The following is a 23,110-nucleotide window of genomic DNA, read 5'->3' as shown; positions in this document are numbered from 1 at the left end:
AATTCTTCCCAACCAAGAAATTGCAGACTTTCCCCAGCAATACAGATCTGTTTTAATTTGCTGAAGTCAGGGTTTGATATTTAAATAATAGAGCTTTTATAGTTTGTTTGAGATTTGAATTCCCAAGTATCTTATAGAATCTGTTACCTATTTGAACCCAGATATTTTCAGGAATAGTGACTTTTCAGAGTCTGGAAAACTTATAGCTAGCATTTCAGATTTGGTATAATGTATTTTAAATCCAGACACTTCCCCAAGTTCCTGGATTTCTTTAGAAACTAATTTGAGGGAAATATTTGGCTTAGATAATATTACATCATCTGCATATAAAGCTATTTTCTGATGTGTTCCTGTCCAAAGTTTTATTCTTATGACACATTAACTGTTCCTTAGCACCAGTGCAAAAAGAAAAGGAAACAGCGGGCCTAGTCCTTCTCTGTAATTCAAATAGGGGAGACTTAATCCGATTAACTCTCAGCTGCTTTTGGGGTGGTGTAAAGAGCAGTTATCCATTTAAGGAACTGAGACCAATGTCCATGTAGGACAGGACTTGAAACAAAGTTCCACGCCATGCGATCAAAGGCTTTCTCTGCATCAAGTCATAACTAAAGATTTCTTTTTGTTCTGGCATTAGGGATGATTGCAAGTACTTTCTGAATGTTGTCTGACATTTGTCTATCCTTAATAAATCCAGTCTGATCTGGATTTATATAAGGTGAGAACACTGATTGCAATTGGCTAATTAGTAATTTTCCTAAAATCTTTGTCATGATGCAGCAGTGATATGGGTCAACAGGAGCTGCATAACGATAGGATCTTTTCCAGCGTTAAGGAGAACCACCACAGTAGCTTCTTTCATAGGTTGTGGAAGTTCCTCCCCTAATAGAATGGTATTGAATGTTCCTCTCAAGGGACCCCCTATTACCTCCTAAAATTCAGCTGGAAAGCCATCAGATCCTGGAGCTTTACCACTTTTCACACCTGCTACTATTAAAAGGGAGGTGATAATTAGTGCAGTGCTCTTAAGGGTAAAAAAAAGTGCTTAGTTGAATTTTAATTTTAGCCATGTACCTTAGTAACATGAAGAACAGAAAAAGAGACAGTTACCTTTTCCATAACTGGTGTTCTTCAAGATGTGTTGCTCATGTGTATTCCACAATAGGTGTGCATGCTCGCCACATGCACCAGTGTCTCAAGTTTTTCCCCCTAGCAACCCTTGGAGTGGCGCCTCCATGGTGCTGTATAAGGGGCGCTGCTAGGGGAAAAGCTTCCGACACTGGTGCATGTGGCGAGCACGCATACCTATTGTGGAATACACATGAGCAATCACTCGAAGAATTTATCTTATGCTTGACAGATTTAACTTAGCTAACACTTCCCTCTTATGACAAGGCTTGTGCATTTCTTCCAGAGGAGCCTATGGCTAGAGGGTTTATGGCTTCTTCTGTGAAGCAGTCGCTTCCAGAAGGCTGAGAGAAGTGAAGCCTTATTGCCGTGAGCATTGGGCCAGTTTCCTTTCACAGGCCCTAACCAGCAGTAGGGTACTATACTTTCTTTCAAAGAAGGGTGACCTGTTGCCACAAATGGTGACAGCTGCATTTTCTCTCTGATTTAAGGAGGCTATAACCACTGACTACAGTGTTTTCACTCTGAGGTGGCCTTGCTCTTGCAGGGTGAGAATGTTGCTGCTGTCCCTGCTCTGCAATAGTGCTCTTGAAGGGGCTGAATCAGAGGAGGCAGATACCAATTTAGAGTGCACAGGCATGCTAGTACTTCAAAAAGAAGTGAACACCTGTCTATACCAGAGGCATGAACAAGGATAGAGGTGTGGGATAGAGGGGAGAAAGACTGGAGGTGATGGGAGAATAAAGGACCATAAGCCAGACTGGTAAACAGCCTTTTCTCTCAACAGAAACAAGATTGGTAATATTTTTTTTTACTGGACCAGCTTCCGTTGGTGGAAGGTATAGGCTTTCGAGCTACACTGAGCTCTTTTTCAGGTCTGGGATCTTTCACCAGAAGACACTGGTCCAAGAAAAGACATTTCCTCACTTCCCTTTTCTCTCTCATATCTTGGGACCAACACAACTGTAACAATGGAAGATACTGAATTTTGTCAGCAGTCACTTAAATATAAACTAACATGCCTGTCTGAGTCAACAGAAGGAAGTCAGTAAGCTCGAAAATAGCACCAAGTCTTCCATACATATTACTTCACATGGGAACATTAATATAGTAATGGTCTGTATTTTTTATCACCAATTCTGAAGAACTCCAAGATTCATGAGAAGACAAAGGGAAGCAGTCAGCACGAGTCATTTTATTGAGGTTATTACTAAGAAAGACTTTAAACTACAGTATATAGTTTAATCTATTTTTGCATTTTGAAGCTTAACAAAAACAGAAGTCATTCTCATCTTAAGAGTTTTGTCCCCAACTTCAGATCACCTTTGACTTTGTTACCTGCATTTTTATTTAACTAAATGCATTTCCCCTATCCAAAATGTTACTTTTTACTTAAATTTTCTTTAAGTGTGGAATGAAGTCCAGATACAAATCTGTCAAATTGTAAAGAATGAAGTTAAAACTAAGTTCAGTTGTATAGAAACTCAGACCCTGGCCTATATAAAAATCTCACATGCCTTCTGCACAACCCCCATTTTCTCTATATTGGCTGTTGTGATTCAGGACAGACAATTTTTATTGAAGCTGGTGTTAGAGAGCTGCGGTAGCAGATACAGCACAGATGAATTGGTTTTGATAATCATTTAGTCTTTTGAAAGCATACAAAATAAAATGAGCTCAACTTTTAAAGAAGTTTTAAATCATACATAACACTTTTGGCCAAAGTGCTACATTGGTTATCAATGTTAGCCTTTGTAAATGACTATACAACCTTTGTACGATTACTATTTTCACAATGTGCAGTACTGGGACATGTCCTTAGGAAAGGATGCAGAGGAATAAGGGGAGTGAGATGCTGCCTTACTCTCCTGCACAGGCTATCCCACAGCAAGAGTCACACTTCAGGGAGGAACAGCACCAGGGGGACTTCTACTCCCACTCCCAGGCAGGAAGATGGGGGAAGAAAGCAGAGCCTTGTTTCCACCCTTCAATATGCCAGCCAGTAGCAGATCATTGTGCTCCTTGGCGTGGAGGTACAGACAGGACTTAGACAGCTGCAGTTCTTTCCCTGGACAGCTCCTGGGATTGAGCAACTATGCACTTACCTCAGGTCAGACTGTAATGTTACAATCTAAGTCCTTAAAATAACGATTCAGTTTTGCACTGTGTAATTGCACATCTGATTCACCATAGCAGAGGAAATGCTCTTGTAGAAAGGTCCTGTTTTCAAAGTCTCTTAAGTTGTCTTGCTATTGTTACCATTATTTGTGTCAGTCTAGTTGAACTCCGGTTTATTGGTGCATATTATATAAAAACTATAGCTTTAAAAAAAGAATCTTGTGGCTTATTCAGATACAGTTCACATTTTTCTCAAGCTGTAGAACAATTGCCTTCAAAACTGGATCCTCTGCCCAGTTGACTTTACTTCCAATAATGATGCCCTGTAATAAGAGAGTTATCATTAAATTAATGCCATAGGAAAACCAGTTTAAAAAACCCCCCTAAAATGTTAAAGCACTATTTTAAATTGTCACTTATTAAGAAGTTGCCCAAGTTATTGCCTTTTTTTTAAAGTTTGAATCAGTACATAAAGTACATGAACTGAAAAAATCTCTCTGGTTTTAATAACTCCAAACACAGAAAATGTGTTGTTTTAACACCATGCATATGATTTTGGTGCTGAGAACAGGAAGTATTAATTTCAACCCAAAGGATATCTCCCCTCAAGAAATACTGAAGTGCTTACAAAAATGAAGGTTACTTAGGTGTAACTTGTACCTATCTCAGTATATTCACACTTAGGGGTACTGCGCCACCTTGTGGTAGCAGGTTTCAGAGTGGTAGCCATGTTAGTCTGTATCAGCAAAAAGAACGAGGAGTACTTGTGGCACCTTACAAGACTAATCAATTAAGGTCGGCTATTATCTCCTGCTGATAATAGCCCACCTTAATTGATTAGTCTTGTTAGAGTTGGTATGGCAACACCCATTTTTTCATGTTCTCCGTATATATTATATACACACACACACACATCTTGTGTGTGTGTGTATGTATGTGTATGTATTTTCCACTGCATGCATCCGATGAAGTGGATTTTAGCCCATGATAGTTTAACAGATTTATTTGGGCATAGTCTCTAAGGTGCCACAAGTACTCCTCGTACCTTGTGGTAGAACCTTCTAGCAGTGTTAGCTAGAGAATTCTCATCCCATTCCCCCTCCCACCCCCACAGTGTCACTGATGTACTGAGGGCAAGGCTATATAGGGGGCCAAGCTCCCTCCACCTCAGTTCCTTCCACCACAAAGCCAGAGGGACAGAACGAAACAAGGACTCCAACAGAGAGGTGAGCTGGGTGGGAAGTGTGAACATGCAGAGCCATCTTGAACTCTGGTTACAAGTAATAAATGGTTAGTAACCTTTCTGTAACTGTTTTTCTTTGAGAGGTGTTCCACTGTAGGAGTTTGTGTTCTCCAGTGCACAGCTGGAGAGTTTTTACCCTTAGTGGTACCTAATGGGGAGGCCTGAGCACTCTCTGCTGTCTCACACACTCTGCCCAGGCATAAAGGGCTGAGCTACCCCGAGCCCCCTCAGTTCCTTCCTACCAGATCAGCTCCATTAGAGAGGGGACGAAGGGTGGGTTGTGGAATGGACATGTGCAACACAATTCAAAGAACAAGTTACAGAAAGATTAGTAACAGTTTTTTCTTGTTTGAGTGATTGCCCATGATCATTCCATTGTAGGTGACTCAAAAGGAGTCCCATCTGGAGTTGGGTTTAGAGTCTATTTGCACAGGGACGGGTGGACCACTCATCCAAATTTAGCATAGTCTCTAGGTTGCTGAGAGATTGCATAGTAAGAGGCAAACGTGTTATGTGTACTGACACAGAGATGCTTGATACCCGAACTGAGGTAGATGACTCAGATGGAGGACGTGGCACCAATGCCATCAGCAGATGGAATGGGGCTTAAAGCCCTTACAAATGTCACACCGTCACTCACATGAGCCTCCCTCAAGCACTTACAACAGCTGAGGTGAGGGTCACGATTAGGCATTGCCTTATCACAAGAGTGGCAAGGCTTGAAACCCAGAGAGTACAGCATATCTTCAGTATCCAAACTAGGTGCTGGAACCACAGAAAACAAACAACTTTAAAAAAAAACCAAAAAAAAAAACCCTAACCAACCAACCCCCCACTCTAATCTACACTAGTTATACAGGTTTCAGAGTAGCAGCCGTGTTAGTCTGTATCCGCAAAAAGAAGAACAGGAGTACTTGTGGCACCTTAGAGACTAACAAATTTATTAGAGCATAAGCTTTCGTGGACTACAGCCCATTTCTTCGTATATGCATAAGGTGCCACAAGTACTCCTGTTCTTCTTTTTACTAATTATACACAGGTACTATTTACAGATTTTGACTAAAGACTTGTAGAGGCAAGGATAGGGAGCTCCAACAACTGTCATGAGCAGTAGGAAGGAATTGAGGATGGTCAGTGACAGCTTGGCCCTTTATGCCTGCTCAGCATGCATGAGACAGCAGCAGGTGCTTGAGCCACCTTGACGGGTACTGCTAAGGGTAAAATCTCTCCAACAACTGTGCACTGGAGCGCACAAACACCTACAGTGGAATGGACATATGCAATCACTTGAAGAAGAATCTTCATTATTTCTTTGTCTGGCTCTGCACATTTCTATTTATAGGACAGACTAATAAGACCAGGCATAGAGAGTCCTAGCTGAAGAGAGACTGAAGCACCACTTTGCCAAATCTGACATCTGCCCGAAAAGCCAAGTGTGAACTGAAGTTGAGGTTGCAGCTTTGCAAATTTCAGCAACTGGCAAATAGCAGCAGGTACCGGAACTTTTGCCAGCATGTAGCAAAGTCTGGGAAGAAACTGCATCTCTCATGGGGTTCTTGGCATAAGACAATCTAGAAGATTTACAAAAACTTTTAGTCCTGTCCAGATAATAGGTGAGGGCTCTCCAGGCATCCAAAGTGTGTAGGACAGATTCCCCCTTATTCGAGTGGGTCGTGGGGAGAAAGGAGACAACAAAGTAATGGTCTAATTGATATCGAAATCAGACACTACCTCAGGTAAAAATCTGGGATCAGGTCTGAGAACTACCTTGTCCTTATGAAAAGAAGTTAAAGGTAGATTAACCATAATGGCATAGATAAATGGTAGAGGTTCAAAGGGCGATTTTACCAGTATGGCCAACCTCAAATTGGGGTCCCAAGAAGGGGCAAGATCTCTAACAGAGGAATACATGTTTCATAAATCTTTTAACCCAATAATGAACAAACAACAATCGACCATCAGCTAGAGTGTAATACATAGAGATGGCTGTCAAATTAACTTTTAATGAGGAGTTAGACAACCCCTGATTTTGTCCTAGGCAATTTGCCTTCATACATTGATGAAGTAGGTTAGTCTGTTCCCAAATTAAAGGATAGATTGGTCTTAGTTGACTGTTTTTTTGACTCTTGCATATCTTGTCAGAACTGGGGCTAGAGGCTTCGTGATGAGGATGCTGATGATGCAGTGGACTGTTTAGGTTTAGACCTTGGTTTGAAAGACCTTTTTTCATATTGACTCTGAGTCTAGTGTCTATAGTTAAAGATGAGGAATGGTGGGCCATGCGTGCCTCCTAATGGTCCCAGCAGACACCAATGCGCTTGCAACAGAGTCTGAAACATCAAAGGCAGCTCAAATGGAAAGTTTAGCTACATTTTGACCTCTACTAAGAGGGCATTAGCCAACCTTATTCTGTCATCCAGCAGGTCAAATAAAAATAAAGTCATTTCTCACCCCCCACCCAATAAGTGGAATTGGTAATGGGCCATGGTTACTCGATAATTAATCACCCTAATACTGAGGGACGAGGAAGAACACTTTTCTCCCTAACGACTTGATCTTTTTGCCCTCTTTATCAGCTGGTATGGAGTGCTTCTGCTCAGTTCTTGCTCTATTGCTGACATCATCAGGGAACTGAATACAGGATTGGCATGAAAGTAAGAAAAACCTTCAGAAGGTACCTGGTATAGTTTATCTGGCTTTTTGGAGCTGGGCTGATGATGCAGCTGTGGACCAAATGGATCTGGCTGACTGTAGCAGTCCATCTATGATGGGTAGGGATATCCTACTCTTAGCTATAGCACCACAGATATTGCATACCAGGCAGGAAGTCTCTTCCAAAGATACCACAGGTAGATTCAAGATGAAAACCATGTTGTCCACCAGATTGTGGAACTGCATAGCGTCCTCAACTGAAGAGGAGGCTGAAGCCACCCCCACATGTTTGTCAGGTGATGGATTTGGTTCATAATCCGTGTCCATCTGCTTCTGATAAAAAAGAGTGGAGTCTACCTTCTCCTACTCTTCTCCCTTGGACAAAATTTCAGGAATCACTGCCTGAATCATCAGTGTATCCAGATGAGTCAGATCAAAGTATCTCTGGGCTTCTGGATCCTTCGCAGATGAGACATTACCTCTCCATCCATGTGGAGAATAGCTGAAAAAATTCCTGAGATGGCCCCCAGTACAATCATAGGTCCCAGGGTTGCCAGTCTCCCTAGCAACTAGGATATGGGAATATGCCAGCCAGGGGAGGACCAAAGGCAGGTCCCAATCACACTGTCAGTCTCCGGATTTTTCTTCTAGCTCCCTCAGTAAAAATCTGGGTCTGGATCTGAGATAGAGTGAACCAGGGACAACAACAGATCCAGCAGGAGATATGGGGAATTGGCTTTTTGTGGAGAACCCCAGTGGTCTTTGGAAGAGGGAGAATAGGAGGATCTGTGAAAGGGTCCTCTCACGCCTTCTAGTATCTTCTTCCTGATGGGGAAATGTGGAAGAGGCTCTCAGAGTTGGGGAAATGGACCTTCTCTTAGAACACAAGTCCCTTGCGTTCACACTTGGCTCTAACCCTAGCCCCTTAAATCCCAGCTTCTTCTGTTTCTTTAGTTCCACCATAACATGGAATGAAAAAGAATCGCTAACTGACTAAACTAACAACTCATACTAACTATTGAGAAAAGATGCTCCGGCGAGAACGAAGAGGTTCATATCAGTCTGTGGCATGCAGCTGGAAGGAACTGAGGTGGGGGGAACGCTCTGCACCTATAAAGCCTTGCCCTTAATACATCAGTGATGCTGACGGGAGGGTCAAGGAGCAAAAGAGTGCTCTGGCTCAGTGGTTCTCAACCTTTTTTCATTTGTGGACCCCTAAAACATTTCAAGTGGCAGCGCAGACACCTTTGGAAATCTATTGTCTGTATATATAATTGAATTATGTTCCGTCAGTTTTCAGTCTAAGTGGACCCCTTCGACACAGTCTGCAAACCCCAGGTTAAGAACCATGGCTCTAGCGAACACTGCTAGTAGGTGCTACCGCAAGGCACCACAAGGTGGCACAGTACCCCAAATGGGAATATGCAGAGCCACTCAAAGAACAAGAGAAAACAGGTACTTATGGCTAAGGCTATGATTTTGTCATGGATATTTTCAGTAAAAGTCAGGGACAGGTCACAGGCAATAAACAAAAAACAAACAAACAAAAAATCACGGAAGCTGTGACCTGTCCCTGACTTTCACTAAAAACATCCCTGACAAAATGGGGAGGGAGGAGGATCCAGCACCCTAATCCCCCTCTCCCCTCGCTGGCAGCAGCTGAAAGGGGTCCCCCACACTGCCCTGCAGGACTGGAGCTGGGGGGGAGGGGTGGAGGCTGCCAGCACTGAGCTGCTTGCTCCGGGGTGCCCTCTGCCGCCGCCAGCTGGGAGCTGCAGGGTAGGGGACGGCCGCTCATGGTGGCTGGGCGGGGAGGGAGGTCGTGGCCGTGGCTGGGGAGCCATTGAACAGCTCTGGGGTCCCTCCACCGCCGCCAGTGGCAGCAGCTGGGAGTTGCGGGGGTGCCCAGCTGCTTGCAGCAGCTGAGCCACTGCAGGGGGGACCCCGCCAGTGGTGCCGGCTGGGTAGCTCAGGGGATGCTGCTGCCAGTGTTGGCCAGTCAGTTGTGGCGGGTCCCACCACCCGCAGCTGCTGGGCAGTTGCGGGAGGGTCCCCTGCTGCCTGTGGAGTTTGGGCTGCTGCAGGGTCCCCCGCTGCCGGCAGCAGCTGGTCAGCTGTGGGGCCCCCACTATCACAGAGGTTACTGGAAGTCACAGATCCCATTACGTCCACAACCTCCATAACATAATCTTAGCCTTACTTATGGCCTGATCCAAAGCCTACTGAAGACAATGGCAATCTCTATCTTGACTTCAGTGGATTCTAGATCAGTCCCTTAGAATGGAAGTATCTTCTCATACTTAACTATGGAGTTACTAATATAATGCTAAAATCCACACCAACCTCTGGTAAACATATGATCACTCAACACAGAAATGTATGGAGCTTCCTTTTAAATTTTTCCCAGTGCCACTCATTTTTACAGAAGATGATGATTCAGCCCCACTCCTCTTAATATCCAAAACCTTGAAAACATGCTCCTATCCCTTCTTCCACCCTAGGCTTTCAATCCCATGTTCATTCCCAATTGGGATTTAAGGGACATTCAACTAGAAGACTCATCATATCATTTAAGTACCTTAAACAGTGTAACAAATGGATAAAAATCTGGTAAACATCATTTCAAAAATAGTTTAGGACAGTTTAAGATTCTCAGTATTTGAAGTACCAAAATCATGATATTTACATACAGGCTAGTTTGCAATTATAAAAATTACAATTTTAAAAGAGTAAATTAATCAGACATTTTTAGAGAGTCTATAAAGTATTTTTCTCAAGTAAATATCCATCACCAAAAAATAGCTGAATGCCTACAAAAGTTCATAAGTTGTGTTTGATTGAGATACGATAGAAATGAGATTTTCAAAGCAACAGATTAAGTTACCTGGAAGATATTTTGAATTAACGTAGTCATCTGTGTTTCTTTTTGCAAGTTTCTACATATTCTCTTTAACATTTCACCTACTTCCATACCCAATAGTTCCTCTTTTTGTTTTTTCTTCAGAGTGTGTATCTGTAGCAGTTTGTGTTCTCCAGCTTGCTTTAGTGCTATTCAATTCACAGAAAATGAAAGATTAGAACTAGACTGGATAAAATCCTAGCAAACATACTGCAAACAATTCCTGGACTTACAGATGATGTCCCATCTTACCTAATATATTTTGCTCTCTTTCTAATTTTTATGATTCTGTGAAGAGATTGTTCGAAGAAAAGTTTGGGTGCCCTGGATTTCTAAACACAGACGTGCACTTTCCCTATGTCAAATTGACAGTAGAAGAACAAAGCTGATAGTTAAAACGACTGACAAAACAAACTATGCCATTCAAAAGGCTGGTACGATATTTGTAAAGATCTGCATATAATATAGTAATTTAGTTTTGAAGAATCCAAATCCAACCCTTGGCTAAGTCATGTAGGCATGTTACAACCATTCCTTCCCCCCAAAATATTATTCTTTACGAAGAGATCTTTATGAATCAGACTTTTCCACCAAAACATTACACAAAGGTACAGTATGATAAAATGGTATGTGAAGAGGGATTGTAAGATAGGGGTTTGTTGTACTGAAGGCTCTAAATGAGGTCTAGTAGGAAACAGTGAAATGAGACTGCATTCTTTTGAAGTTCTCCAGTCTCTTTTTCTAAACCATAGTACCTGTCCTGTTTGCCTGCAGACATTCAACATACCAGCTCACTTTCATGTACACGTCATACTTAATTTTTAGAAAGTTTTACATCTAGACCAGAGCTTTACTGTAATACAAGATAATGTAGTTGTCAGCACTTTTAAAGCTTGTCATAAAAGTTTGAGCTTACAATCTGAAAGATACAGAAGGTAGCAAGACAATACATGTTTGCTAGCAAGTTATATACACTTACCGAATCTCCTTTTTTTAATCTCATTCAGTTTTTCTTCCAATTCACGTGCTTGCTGTGTTAAAGAAAAAGGGTTTGACATATTGATATTAATATATTGTCAATCTGTAGTACCGTTTAATAGGTACTAATCCTATACACAAAATAAATTAAATAGAACAATATGAGGTAAAGGGCAGTTCTATGTAAAAAGGGACTTTACTGAGCAGACTCTCTCTTTGAATATTCAGTCACCTGTTTATTTTAGTGAAAAAGTCATTTTTAAAATAAAAATTATTACTGTCAATGAGAACTATGGTTTTTTGGTTTGTGTATCAAGTTCCAAATGCAAGACCACTTGTGCATTCCCACTGTTTTCAAATTCTGCTCTTCATTACACATGTACAAGATCACTGAGGACAACAGACCTGTACAGTTGTAACTGAGGGCACAATTTGGCTCGCAGAATATTTGTTAAAGGTGATGATACATGAACCAGGAAAAATCCAGCTTGACTTTCAGATCTTAAGTTCAGTTTTGCATTTGACTTACTACTACACCATACTCCGATTAAAATAAATAGCACTATACAAAGTCAGTAAGGCACATGGACTAAAAACCGGTGGACAGATCTCAAAAATGTAATTCTTGAGGATACTCCCCATTAATGAGTGTTTTCTAGTGGGGGTCTGGAGGGTTCTTGGCTCAATGCTCTTCAATATTTGATTAATATTTGCAGATGACACAAAGATTGGTGGAGTGGTGAATAATGTAAAAAACAAACAGATTATTTACTCCGAGCAATCTGGACCACTTGGTAAATTGGATGCAGTCAAATGATATGCACTTTAATACAGCCAATTGCAAAGTTATATATCTAGGTATGCTGGTCACACTTACAGGACAAGGCTTTATCCTGGAAAGCAGCAATTATGAAAAAGAATAAGGGGACAAGGTAGAAAGCCAGCTGAACCCCCTATGTAAAGCTGTAGCTAGAAGAGCTAGCCTGATTCTTGGATGTATAAACATGGAAATCTCAAGTAAAAGTAGGCATGCAATACTAGCTCTATAAAAAGGCACCGATGAAGCAACTACTGGAATACCGCATCCAGCTTTGGTGTCCAAACACTGAGGTTTCAGAAAAGAGCTCCATGAATGACCTGTCTGGAAAACTTGCAGTCTTTAAATAATGACTGAATGTCTTTCTAAATGACATGCTCTAGTTCAACAAAAAAATTATTGGGACTATAGCAGGAATTATTGGGTGAAATTCTATGATCTGCATTATGCAGGTTAGACTAAATAGATCAGTTATCCATTCTGGCCTTAAAGTCTGTGAATCCACGACTAGCAGTCTTTTTAATTATAAATTAAATTTGATATAGAATACATCAAAACTGTAAATGTGGAACACACAATGCCTTGCAAAATAAAAACAACTTTCCTTTCTAGAGTAGATTTAAATGCATCATGTTTCAGGCTCCTCACAGCAGTTATATGCCTCTGGCTAATGTCCCTACCACTCTACAGCTGTCAATTAAATTGACAGATTAATTTCCAGCAGATCGACAGTACCAAACATAAATCTACAGCATCTATTATCCCCATCATAATAGGTTCAATATCAGCATAAACCTCAAACCTAAGATGTCAACAGTATAGACAAATTAGCGTTTTCTCCTAAAAGAAATCAGACCACCTTTCAGAACTACATTTAAAAAAAAAAAAAAAAAAAAAAAGTCATTTTCAGACTTTAGTGGGTTGCCAAAATAATTTAATAATTATAATACCAAGGATACTTGCCTGCTGAGATTCAAGTATTGCAGTACTAAGCATTATGATGTGTTTTATAGTTTCCAAGATCAACCTAATGATGGAACAAATAATTAAATTACCAAACCATAAATTAACACTATAAACATTTTAACCATAATGATTTGGATTAGGGAAAGACTGTTCCTTTAGCATCATTAAAAGCACATTATGCTTTTAGCACTTGAAAAAGTATACATTTATTCCCTAGGTATATTATAGTAAATACAGTTCAAGAAATCAATTAAATATTCTCTATGCACCCTCATCAGATCATCAGGATTTAATTTTCAACAGTTCTAGCACTGTGCAAAAGGTACACAACTTGTTAGGCATCAAGGTGATAATAGCAGCATCATGCAAAAGAAAATCTAGGTTAAAAAGTAAACTAGAACTTTTGCCTTCAGGCTAGCGGTAAAGGCATTAGGGAGGTGGAGCATTTTTAATTCCTAGAATGGGAAGGAAGGGTGTCCAAGCCAATTGTTCAGACAGTGTCCCTTAGTACCACTTTCTAGCTACCCAGTGGAACTGTGCTACAAACAGAAAGGGAAAAGTGTATTAAAAGTGACTGAGGTAGTTTGACAATCTCTCTACTCTGGAGTGTCAGGTCCACCTCCCCACCCACCCACTGCACACAAAAAAACCACCTTACTTTGAGTCAGCATCAGTGTGTCTCAGTTTGGTTCTGAGGGCATCTATAAGCTGGATCCTACACATGGTGGGGAAAGAGGAAAAATTCTGATTGATGAGAAAGTCAAAGGAAAAAAACCAAAACCTTAGATAAAGCTGAAAGAAAAGCTGAGTTTGAGCATCTGTTTCTCCTCATGTATTTAGTGCATATGTAAAATACATGAAGATACCCAAAATGTATTATCTGAGGATTCTCTTATAAATGGTCATAAAAACAAAACAAAAAAAACACCTTAATATGCTCCCTCCAGGTTCTGTGTGTGTTAAAATGAGAATGTCCCCCAACCACTCATTAATTCTTTCAGTTACTTCAGTAATCCTCCTTAATCCAAGACTATGAATGTGTGTGTGGAGGGAGGAAAAGGAGGAGAGAAGGTGTGCAGGGACATGGATCTGTATGGGGAAATCAAACACCAATGCAGGAGAGCCACCACTTTCCATACATGCTGCATTTTTATATAAAAATAATAATCTGTCCCTATGTTCCAATGAAGTTGTTGTTAATTATTAACAGTTGTTAATTATTTGTATTATGATAGCACCTAGGGAGCTTAACAGATCAAGGTTCCATTGTGCTAGGCCCTGTATGTAGAATAATGGTCTCTAACCCAGAAGAGTTTGCAGTCTAAATAGACCAGACAGACAAAGACTTTGGGGGAAGGATCTAACATACAAGGAGAGTGAACAATTTGATGGTCTGTGTGATGGCATGGCAGTCACCCCCTTTCAGTCAGGCATGGTACCACAGGTCAACCCTTCCCCACTTCCCTTGGCTATAAACAAGAGTGCCCATCTATCCCCTTTTAAGAATCTCATTTATTGATAGCCATAAGCACAGGTAGAAGCTCACTCAGATATACCCAGGGACATTCATCGCCTTAGGTTAAGCCCAACTAACAGTTTCTGTCTCCTTCCTATTGGAGACTCTTCTTTCCTGTGCCTGAAAACCATGTGTGGGCCAGGAATGTTTCCTGATTCCTTTGCGAGTTACCCCTTTTCAGTACTTCTGTAAGCAGGAATCCCCAGCTCTCTTCTTTGGAACTGGGCTGTATTAGTTAGTTCCACACTTTCGCCTTAGCCAGGAGTCTCCCCAGCTCTCCTCCCTGGAGCTGGACATTGGAAAGCACTGCAGTATTTAAGATCTGAAGAAAGCTGTCATTTTGTGCTTAAGGAGTTTCTGAAGCCACTGAGATCTCACTGGAGATGTGGTAGAAGAGTAGACAGGGGAGGGGAGGGGAAGACATCTCTAGTGGAAGTTAGGCCTGGTTTGCACTAGAAAACTATGCTAGTCAGGAGTTTGAAAAATTCACACCCCTGAGTGGTGTAGTTAAACTGACATAAATCCTCACGTAGACCATGCTAGGTCAATGGAAGAATTGCTACAGCAACACAGCTGTGCCGCTATAGCATTCTATGTGTAGACAAGCCCTTAGACTAAGACAACATTTTTGCAAGTGTTGCCACTTTCCTCAGCCCTCCCAAAAAAGATTCTTCTCTCTCTCTCATAAATTTTAGTCAAATCTAGTTTCTTTCTCACAAATTAATAAAGACTGTCATTTAAATCCATAGTAGGAAACCAAAGATATTTTTAAACTGATCATTCGAAAACAAATGCCTTTTTATTCAGTTCTGACATTTCAACTGTATACCTAAAAAGCTGATGGGGGTGAGGGTGGGGTGGGGAAGAGATTTGGATTTATTATTTTATTTTGTGAACCTGTAACTCCAGAACTGGTACCATATTTTATTCCTGTTAATTTCATTGATCTGTTGTATTATGAGCTTCCTAATAAATAGCTTAAAGAAGATCAACTCCTAGATACCCAAGCTGGAAAAAGCAAGCTTTATTTTCTTAATTCCTGCTTCCTGTTTCTCTCATTGTATTTACTGTGCAAGAAATTCAGAGATTACTTCTTCAACTGAAGTGTTAAAAATGTACAGTGTATGGGCCTATGCCTGCAAAGACTTATGCATGTAAGTAACTTCTCATATTAACAATCCTATTAGCTTTAGTAAGACTATTTGAATATAGATGAGAAAATGCATCTTTTCAGGATTGGGGCCCTTCCATGGCTTAGGTTTGGAGTATTATTTGTTTTATCCTTTTTGTTTCCTTTTATAAAGGTATATTTGTCTACATTCTTTTTGGCCACCCATGACAGAGGCACATTGGTGGTTCATTATGCTATGTCAGCAGCTCTTGTCAAGCCTGACATACTCACTACACGTAACACACTGTTGTCAAGATATATACCCGCAAGACGACATCTAAGATATCACTGGAAAACTAATAACTCACTGATCATTAATGTTCTTGCATGATGTATGTATGGGGATGTGTACAAAGTTATGGATATGTGCTAGAATTATGTTCTTAAAAGGTATTTGGCAAGCATCAGGTCATCAGGCAGAGACAATTAAGTTATTTTCATAAAAGGTAAACAAAGCCATCAGCTAGTGAGTGGAGACAGCCTCTTGCAGGAGTATGAACCTCAAATGATAAGCAATTGAATCAACTGACTGCATACAATATTACGGTATTATAAAAGTATATCAAGTAAAGTCTTTTATGAAAGCTAACAACACTTGTGATTAATACATACATTTCACAAAGATATTAACACTATATGAGGAATTATGGATACTTAATGATATTATACTTCAAAGCCTGCGACCAAACACACGGAGAAACAGGTTTTCCCCCAGACAGGAAGGAAAGGAACTATCTACCTGTCTCCAGTGAAATGAAGCAAGGTATGGCCAAAAACAATGGAAGCCCTATTTACATTCAAATCAGCAAGAGAATGGGAAGTTCACAAGAAAGGAAGAATAGCATACGGTCATCTGAGTCTGGGGAAAAAACTGAGTTTGGGTAGATATAAGGAGAGAGAAGACAGCCTCCATTGCTGGACAGACAAGGGGTCAGAGTTCTTGCAGCCAAGGTAATTGAAGTCTCTGGGAACTGAATATACCTTATATACTCGTTCATTAGCCCGTTTGTTTATAAGCCGACCCCCCAAAATGGATAGGTAAAAATAGCAAAAACCGTATGACCCTTTCATAAGCCGACCCTATATTTCAGGGGTTGGAAAACTTTGGCTCCCGGCCTGTCAAGGTAAGCCGCTGGCAGGTTGGGAGGTTTTGTTTACTTGGAGCATCTGCGGGCATTGGCTGGGAATGGCAAACCGCGGCCACAGGGAACTGAGGGGCTCCGTGCCTGCAGACGCTCCAGGTAAACAAAACTACAATGTATTAGATCAGAGATCGGCAACCTTTGGCACGCGGCCCACCAGGGTAAGCACCCTGGCGGGCCAGGTGGGTTTGTTTACCTGCCGCGTCCGCATATTTGGCCAATCGTGGCTCCCACTGACCGCGGTTCGCCACTCCAGGCCAATGGGGGTGGCGGGAAGTAGCGTGGGCCAAGGGATGTGCTGGCCGCCGCTTCCTGCTGCTCCCATTTTTGGTGTAGACCCGTTTATAAGCCGACCCCCGCTCTTTGATGAGTCACTTTTTTACCAAAAATATTCAGCTTATGAACGAGTATATACGGTAAATGAAAAACCTGCTGAGGCAAAGATCTTTCACCTAGGAAGACGAGGGAAACCAGCACCTTGTACTTCTGTGGAATGTCCTGACTGAAAGACTGCCATGGCTAGAAAGAAAAAGATTGGTAAGAAATTTACCTTGAACCAAGGCTGGTGGAGACCAGAGCGGGGCTGTTGTGTTGTAGGTCAGCTGGTGGGGTCAGAATGCTGAACCGACATTATATACTTGTTTGCTGACTGTTGGTGTCTGGGCTGTGAGACACAGTAGCCGAGCGTTTAAGGCACCCCAGAGTTATAGGGCAGGTACTGACACAACCTCACTAGTGTGGATTGCACCCCAAAACGTGACACCACCATTCTAACATTTCTGTTGTTATTTGCAACTCTAACTTCTTGGTTCAACATTAATAAAGTTTTATGTAGTTCCATTACTATTTAAATAAAATTTCAGAATAAAAACTTTAAGAAGAGCTTTACCTTTGTAACACCAGTGTTTTGTTTTGAAAGGAGACTTTCACTTGTTCCATTTCTCTTTCCAGATCTTCTGTGGCACTAAAAACAAATGCAATAGCAGAAGACTTTAGAATTCTACAGACAAACAAAAACTACACACTTTAAACAAAACATGGTTACACTGTCTTCTTTTGGAGTAAGACACTTTTCCAATATATTATTGATGAATTTCCCCTTTAAAAAGCAGAGGATGACTGATTATGGTACCATTGTACCACTGGTATCACAGCGCATGTGTTTTGCTGTGCTTTGATACCAACTTGGTTTCAGAAAGTTCCAACAGTGCTATGGCAGAAAGAATATTTGTAAAATAATTTGGAGGAACAAAAGTTAAAGACCCACCAACTCACAGATTCAGGACCCCCCATCCCCCAACTAACCATAGGGGGTGCAGGTAGCAACCCTTTCTTGTCTAAACTCTCTATTATGAAGTATTCTTGTGACCTTTTCTTTAAGAACCATCACCACCTCCATTATCTGCAGCAGACCTTTAATACTCAGCAGGGAGAAATCCTCTAGTCTATAGAAGTGCCTTTTCTTTGTCCCATGAAATTCCATTCAGATTTAGCTGCTTTGTAAAGTGTAATTGGGCTCCTCAGGAAGATGTTGGTAGCCTGCAAACCCAATGAACATTCTAAAGAGCCCAGTCCTGCCACCACCAAAGCGGCAACAACAGCCTATCCACTAGGAATACTTTGGAGAAGCTACAGCAGAGCAGGGAGAGAGAGAAGAAAGAGGCTCTCCCCAATACTCTCCTGACCCCAGCATCTGGTCAAAGCTCCTCACCCCTACTCTGGAGGCACCAGATGGAACAGAGCTCCCTCAACTCCTAAGGTGGCAAATGGAGTGAGTCAGACCAAGCTCCCCTCAGCCTCCTCCCACCCCCCCGATTCAGCACATGGTGCCAGTCTTCCACTATCAAAGTTAGTCTTGTAGCCCAAGTTGTAGAAGTTGGTGCTGCCGTATTGAAAGCTAAGGGTTCAAATCCTCATGATGAGACACTAATAGTTTTATTGAAGAAATTACACATGAAACAAACCCAAATCCCTAAATTAAAAGAATATTATTTAGCCTACAAAAATCAAGCACTTGAAATTTAAGAAGTGCCAGATTTATAATTGTCCATGCAACCTTAATTCAACCACATTGAGTATATGCATTATGATATTTAATTATACGATCACAATCTGTTTTTTCCAATAGGACCTCTGTCTCATTCCATGCACAAATTGGATGCACAAAAGGGCTGAATTAAGATTGCATGAGCAATCGTGAATCTGGCAATTCCTAACTTTAAGTGTCTAATTTTACAACCTAGATAATATTATTGACTTTTTCCTATGTAAGGATATTTACATTGCAGAACTAACTAGCGTCACCACATGACAGTGTTAACTTTTTCCCTCTAGGCCATAACACTAGATGCTCCTGCTGTGCCTCAGTAATGCAAAACAGCACTCAGAACTAGTGTCAAAAACTTCGATCATGGTTCTCCTCTGATTATAGTTGCTTAAAAAATATCTAACAGAACACAAATCGTACTATGAACAAATTTGGGGATGGAGAAAAATCAGGAAGGGGAATGCCTTCACTTTTCTATTCATAATCAGCATTTTAAAGACCAGAAAAAAAAAAAAAAAAGTAAGGACACATTATTTAGAGAATTCTGTATCTCCCACCGTTTGAATCATTAGGAATATTTGTTTGAAAACAGCATCTGTATTTGAGTTTCTGCTTCTGATGCTTAATTTATCTGAACTCTTTAAGAAATATTAGAAACATGCTGATCACTACATCCAGTTACAAGAGTACATTCACTTTTTTAAAGCATCTTTATTATAAAAGCATAATTAAAGGGGAACCAGTAACCTGAAAGTCAAATGTAGTTTTGGACCCTAAATGCAACTTGCTGTCTGAATGCCTAACATAGGTAAAATACTTTAAGAGATGTACATAAGATTATATTCTCATTTAAAAGTGGAATTTAGTTTAGCACTTGAATATTTGTAGCTAAATCCCAGCCAACACTCTGAAGACTATGGGTATGAGAGAGCAGAGTCCACATCATATGAAAAAATATTTGAGGGATGGAATAAAATTCTCTGCTTACCACTGCAGACTCCACAAGTGAAATTAAAGCTCTGATAATTAATCCAACATTCTTATTAAAAGGAGAGCAGTAAGAATAGAACCTATGACAGCTTTCCCCTTACCCCTATTTTAAAAGTTAAAAATAGTTATCAGAAGACATACGCCTCAATTAGCTTTTCTTCTATGGCTTGGTCTGGAATGCTTTCTTCACCTGCAAATCAATAGTATTGTTAAGTTAACGAGATTGAAAAAAAAATCTGTTTACACAGAATATGTGAGATGTCAGTTGAACAGATTTCTGAAAGCCTTTATTGTAGTTTTAACTTTGTGATGATATTGAAAAGGGTCTAATTTGAAATTCCAAAAGCACACCATTGTCACAGGATTATAACTTTGCAAACAAAGAGGTTGTCTGATCAGTGCAAGAACAAGGTATTCAATAAAAATCTGAACAAGCATCTTGTTTGTAAAATAAAAAAAACTTTAAAATGTTTACATTTATTATTGGTTTCTCATCTTTTAATACTTTACTGCAATATCAGTCAAATTAAGATAGAGCATACAGGTACATTATTTTCTGTTATGACAACATGTACATCTACTTGCATTGGATAGACACAGTGAAGAATGACAGAGGAAAAAAGGTTTAAAGATGAATGAAGCCTGGAAAGTGATATAAAACAGAAAGTGGTGGAAGACTTCATTTGGCTTCATTGTTGCTGTGGAGCTAATGGACAGGAATCAAAGAAAGAAAGACAAAGAGACTTACCTGCATGAACTGTTGTATTATATTCCATAAGTTGTTGTTTTATTTGTTCTCTTAGTCTATAAGAGGAAAGAAGAAAATAAAAATAAAAAGTATTTTATCATTTTATTTATTTGATTTAAAACAATAAAAAGACACCTAATTTAAAGCTCTAGACGCCCCCAAACATCATAAATACAACGAATAAAATCCCAGACACTTCAAAAGGAAGTCAGACACCTAAAGAAACTCCTTTCCAACCATTTGTTATTGTGGGAAGTATACACTCAGCCCTCTCCAAAAACACTATCAAGAGAGTATTTTGCAGGATAACCAGCAAAATATTTGCAAGTTGGGGGGGGGGGGTGTTTGTTTTTTTAACAGCATCTGTTATTCTAAAGGCATCCCAAAACCAGTAATGAATTACAATAGCATAGTCACTGTGATAACAATGACCTCAATGGACTCAGGTGACATCTTCACTAATGGGAAAAAAGGTGTATTTTCATCAAAATAGATATCTTGATGTAAAATCTTAGTGGAGAATTAACCCAGGTAATTCTTATTTTGATATAGGTAGGCGTGTCAATTCTATATCCCTCAACTACTTATGTTAAGGTAAGAACTACACTGCCTTGCCTTCCCTAGGATCTCTCAGTGTAAAAACATATTTTTGTGTGCAATGCAGATGTAAGCGGGGGAATAGGCCCACTATTGTGGGGAACTTTCCTGGCTTATACACTACTCCAGTGAAATGGGCTAGTGAAAGGATCGGAGTCCTCACTCCCACTTCCTTTACCCAGAGGCCTGCCTGACCTCCAGGGCTCCCCTTCCACTCTCCTGTGTGGCAGAGTCCTCATAACCCCAACAAGTTCCTGGAGGACTCAACCCCCAACCTTGTTGTGCTCACTTAGGGCAGGGGCTAGATGTCCTCACTCTGGGGTGCTCTCTCTGCACTGGACACTTCCCTGACCCACTGATCGTTACATACAGTTCAAAGCAAATATAATTTATTAAACAGCAATCAATTTAAAAAAAATAAGGAAAAAATGGGAAAGGTTAAAGGAAAACACATAACCCTGTTCTGTGGCATGGGGACATCACAACAGCATCTCTGGAATGTAAGGGAAGTTCAAAGTCTGTTCCTCACATGTCCCAGGCTTCCTTCTCAGGCCCTGGCTGTGCTGCAGGGATGCTGGGGGTTGGACACTTGCTCTGGTGGTGGCCACACACTCTCAGTGATCAATCCAGCAGGGGTCGATTTATCGTGTCTAGTGAAGTCACGATAAATCGAGCGCTCTCCTGTTGACTCCACTAGAGCAAAACGCGTAGGCAGAGTCGAGGGGGGAGCATCAGCAGTCAACCTACCGCAGTGAAGACACTGCAGTAAGTAGCTCTAAGTACGTCAACTTCAGCTACGCTATTTTCATAACTGAAGTTGTGTAACTTAGACCGACTTAGCTCCCACCCCAGTGTAGACCAGGCCTCAGGCTCTAGGTGGCAGGACCCTTCTTTCTAGCATCAGCCCCCTCACACCCCTGCGCTCCAGTCAGGGTGTCGATTCCCCTCCAAGTCTGGCCTGCAAGGCCTCTTGACTGGGGGCGTCTCCCAGTGCTGGGCCTGATGCCCAGGGTCCCCCTTGCTCTCCCCAGCTGCTCACTGTACCCTGCTACTGAGTGCTCCAGCCCCAGCTCCACCCTGCCTCAGCACTGATGCTGCTCTGGCTCCAGCTCCCTGGGCTGCTTTTTCTGGCCCCTCTGGCTCTGGTTGCTGCAGCTCTGCCACCAGCACAGGACTGCTCTCTGGGCTGCTTCTCTGATTGGCACAGCTCTGCTCCCCAGCTCAACTCGGGTCCCTGCTCTCTCCTTAGCTTGGCCCCACTCTGTCTGACCCAGACAATTCCAGCTCACATGGAACACGGGACCGACCCCCCCCCCCCAGCCTCCTGACTCCCTCATTAGCCTGCTTGCCCTGCCCTGGAGCATTGGCCTCTCCCCATTTCCCCTGGAGACTGTCAGTCTCAGGGTTCTGATTTCCTATCGACCCTTCCCCTTCCTTTTGGTAGTGGGAACTAGCCAACCAAAAAAAACCCCACTGAGTTTTAGTAAGGGAACAACAATCCCCTTACACAGACATAACCTCGGCTACACAGACCTTCATATGACAATGTCACGGTGAAGTTTTACTGAGCATAGAAATGAAGGGCTCCAGGCTTGTCCCTTTACTCTTTCGGAAGCGGGCCCCAGACAGCAAAGCCACCAGAAATGGTTACTTTCTCCTACTGGATGCATCAGCAACCCTGAGGGGTTCAGATCTCGGCAGGCTGCATCCCTAGGTCAGGTGGGCCAGTAGATCAGGGCTAGGCACGCGTCAGCTCCCCTCCCGTACATGCCAAGGCCCGGGCCGGAGAGTGCCAGGGCAGCGGCCGTGGGGCTCCAGGAGCCAGGTGTCACAGAGAAAGGTAGGGTTACCATACGTACGGTTTTTCCCGGACATGTCCGGCTTTTCGGCAATCAAACCCCCGTCCGGGGGGAATTGCCAAAAAGCCAAACACGTCTAGGAAAATGCCGGCCGGGCACTTCCCCTCCCACGGCGGCTCTGCTCCTCCCCGGACTCTTCGGCTCTGTTTAAGAGCCGAGCTGCCCGAGCGCTATGGGCTTCAGGCAGCCCCCTTGCCTCCGGACCCTGCGCCCCCAGAGCCCGGGAGGGGAAGTGCCCGGCC

At 41.8% G+C, this 23,110-nt stretch overlaps 1 protein-coding gene across 1 annotated transcript in view; it reads right to left on the bottom strand.

The window, feature by feature from the left end:
- Nucleotides 1-2,305: 2,305 nt before the first annotated feature.
- Nucleotides 2,306-23,110, bottom strand: part of CENPH (centromere protein H) — a 22,321-nt gene continuing 1,516 nt past the window's right edge. Inside the window, exons 2-9 of the mRNA XM_034774412.1 lie at nt 20,413-20,468; nt 19,806-19,854; nt 17,517-17,591; nt 13,457-13,513; nt 12,796-12,859; nt 11,017-11,068; nt 10,023-10,186; nt 2,306-3,566 (exon numbers count right to left, since the gene is read on the bottom strand). Of these exons, the coding sequence (XP_034630303.1) occupies nt 3,474-3,566; nt 10,023-10,186; nt 11,017-11,068; nt 12,796-12,859; nt 13,457-13,513; nt 17,517-17,591; nt 19,806-19,854; nt 20,413-20,468 (610 nt within the window). The 3' untranslated portion in view covers nt 2,306-3,473. The remainder of the gene's footprint in view (nt 3,567-10,022; nt 10,187-11,016; nt 11,069-12,795; nt 12,860-13,456; nt 13,514-17,516; nt 17,592-19,805; nt 19,855-20,412; nt 20,469-23,110) is intronic.

This window comes from Trachemys scripta, chromosome 6 (genome assembly GCF_013100865.1).
Source record: "Trachemys scripta elegans isolate TJP31775 chromosome 6, CAS_Tse_1.0, whole genome shotgun sequence".
In the NCBI taxonomy this organism is placed as follows: domain Eukaryota; kingdom Metazoa; phylum Chordata; order Testudines; family Emydidae; genus Trachemys; species Trachemys scripta.
This window is presented reverse-complemented; position numbering and strand designations above follow the sequence as displayed.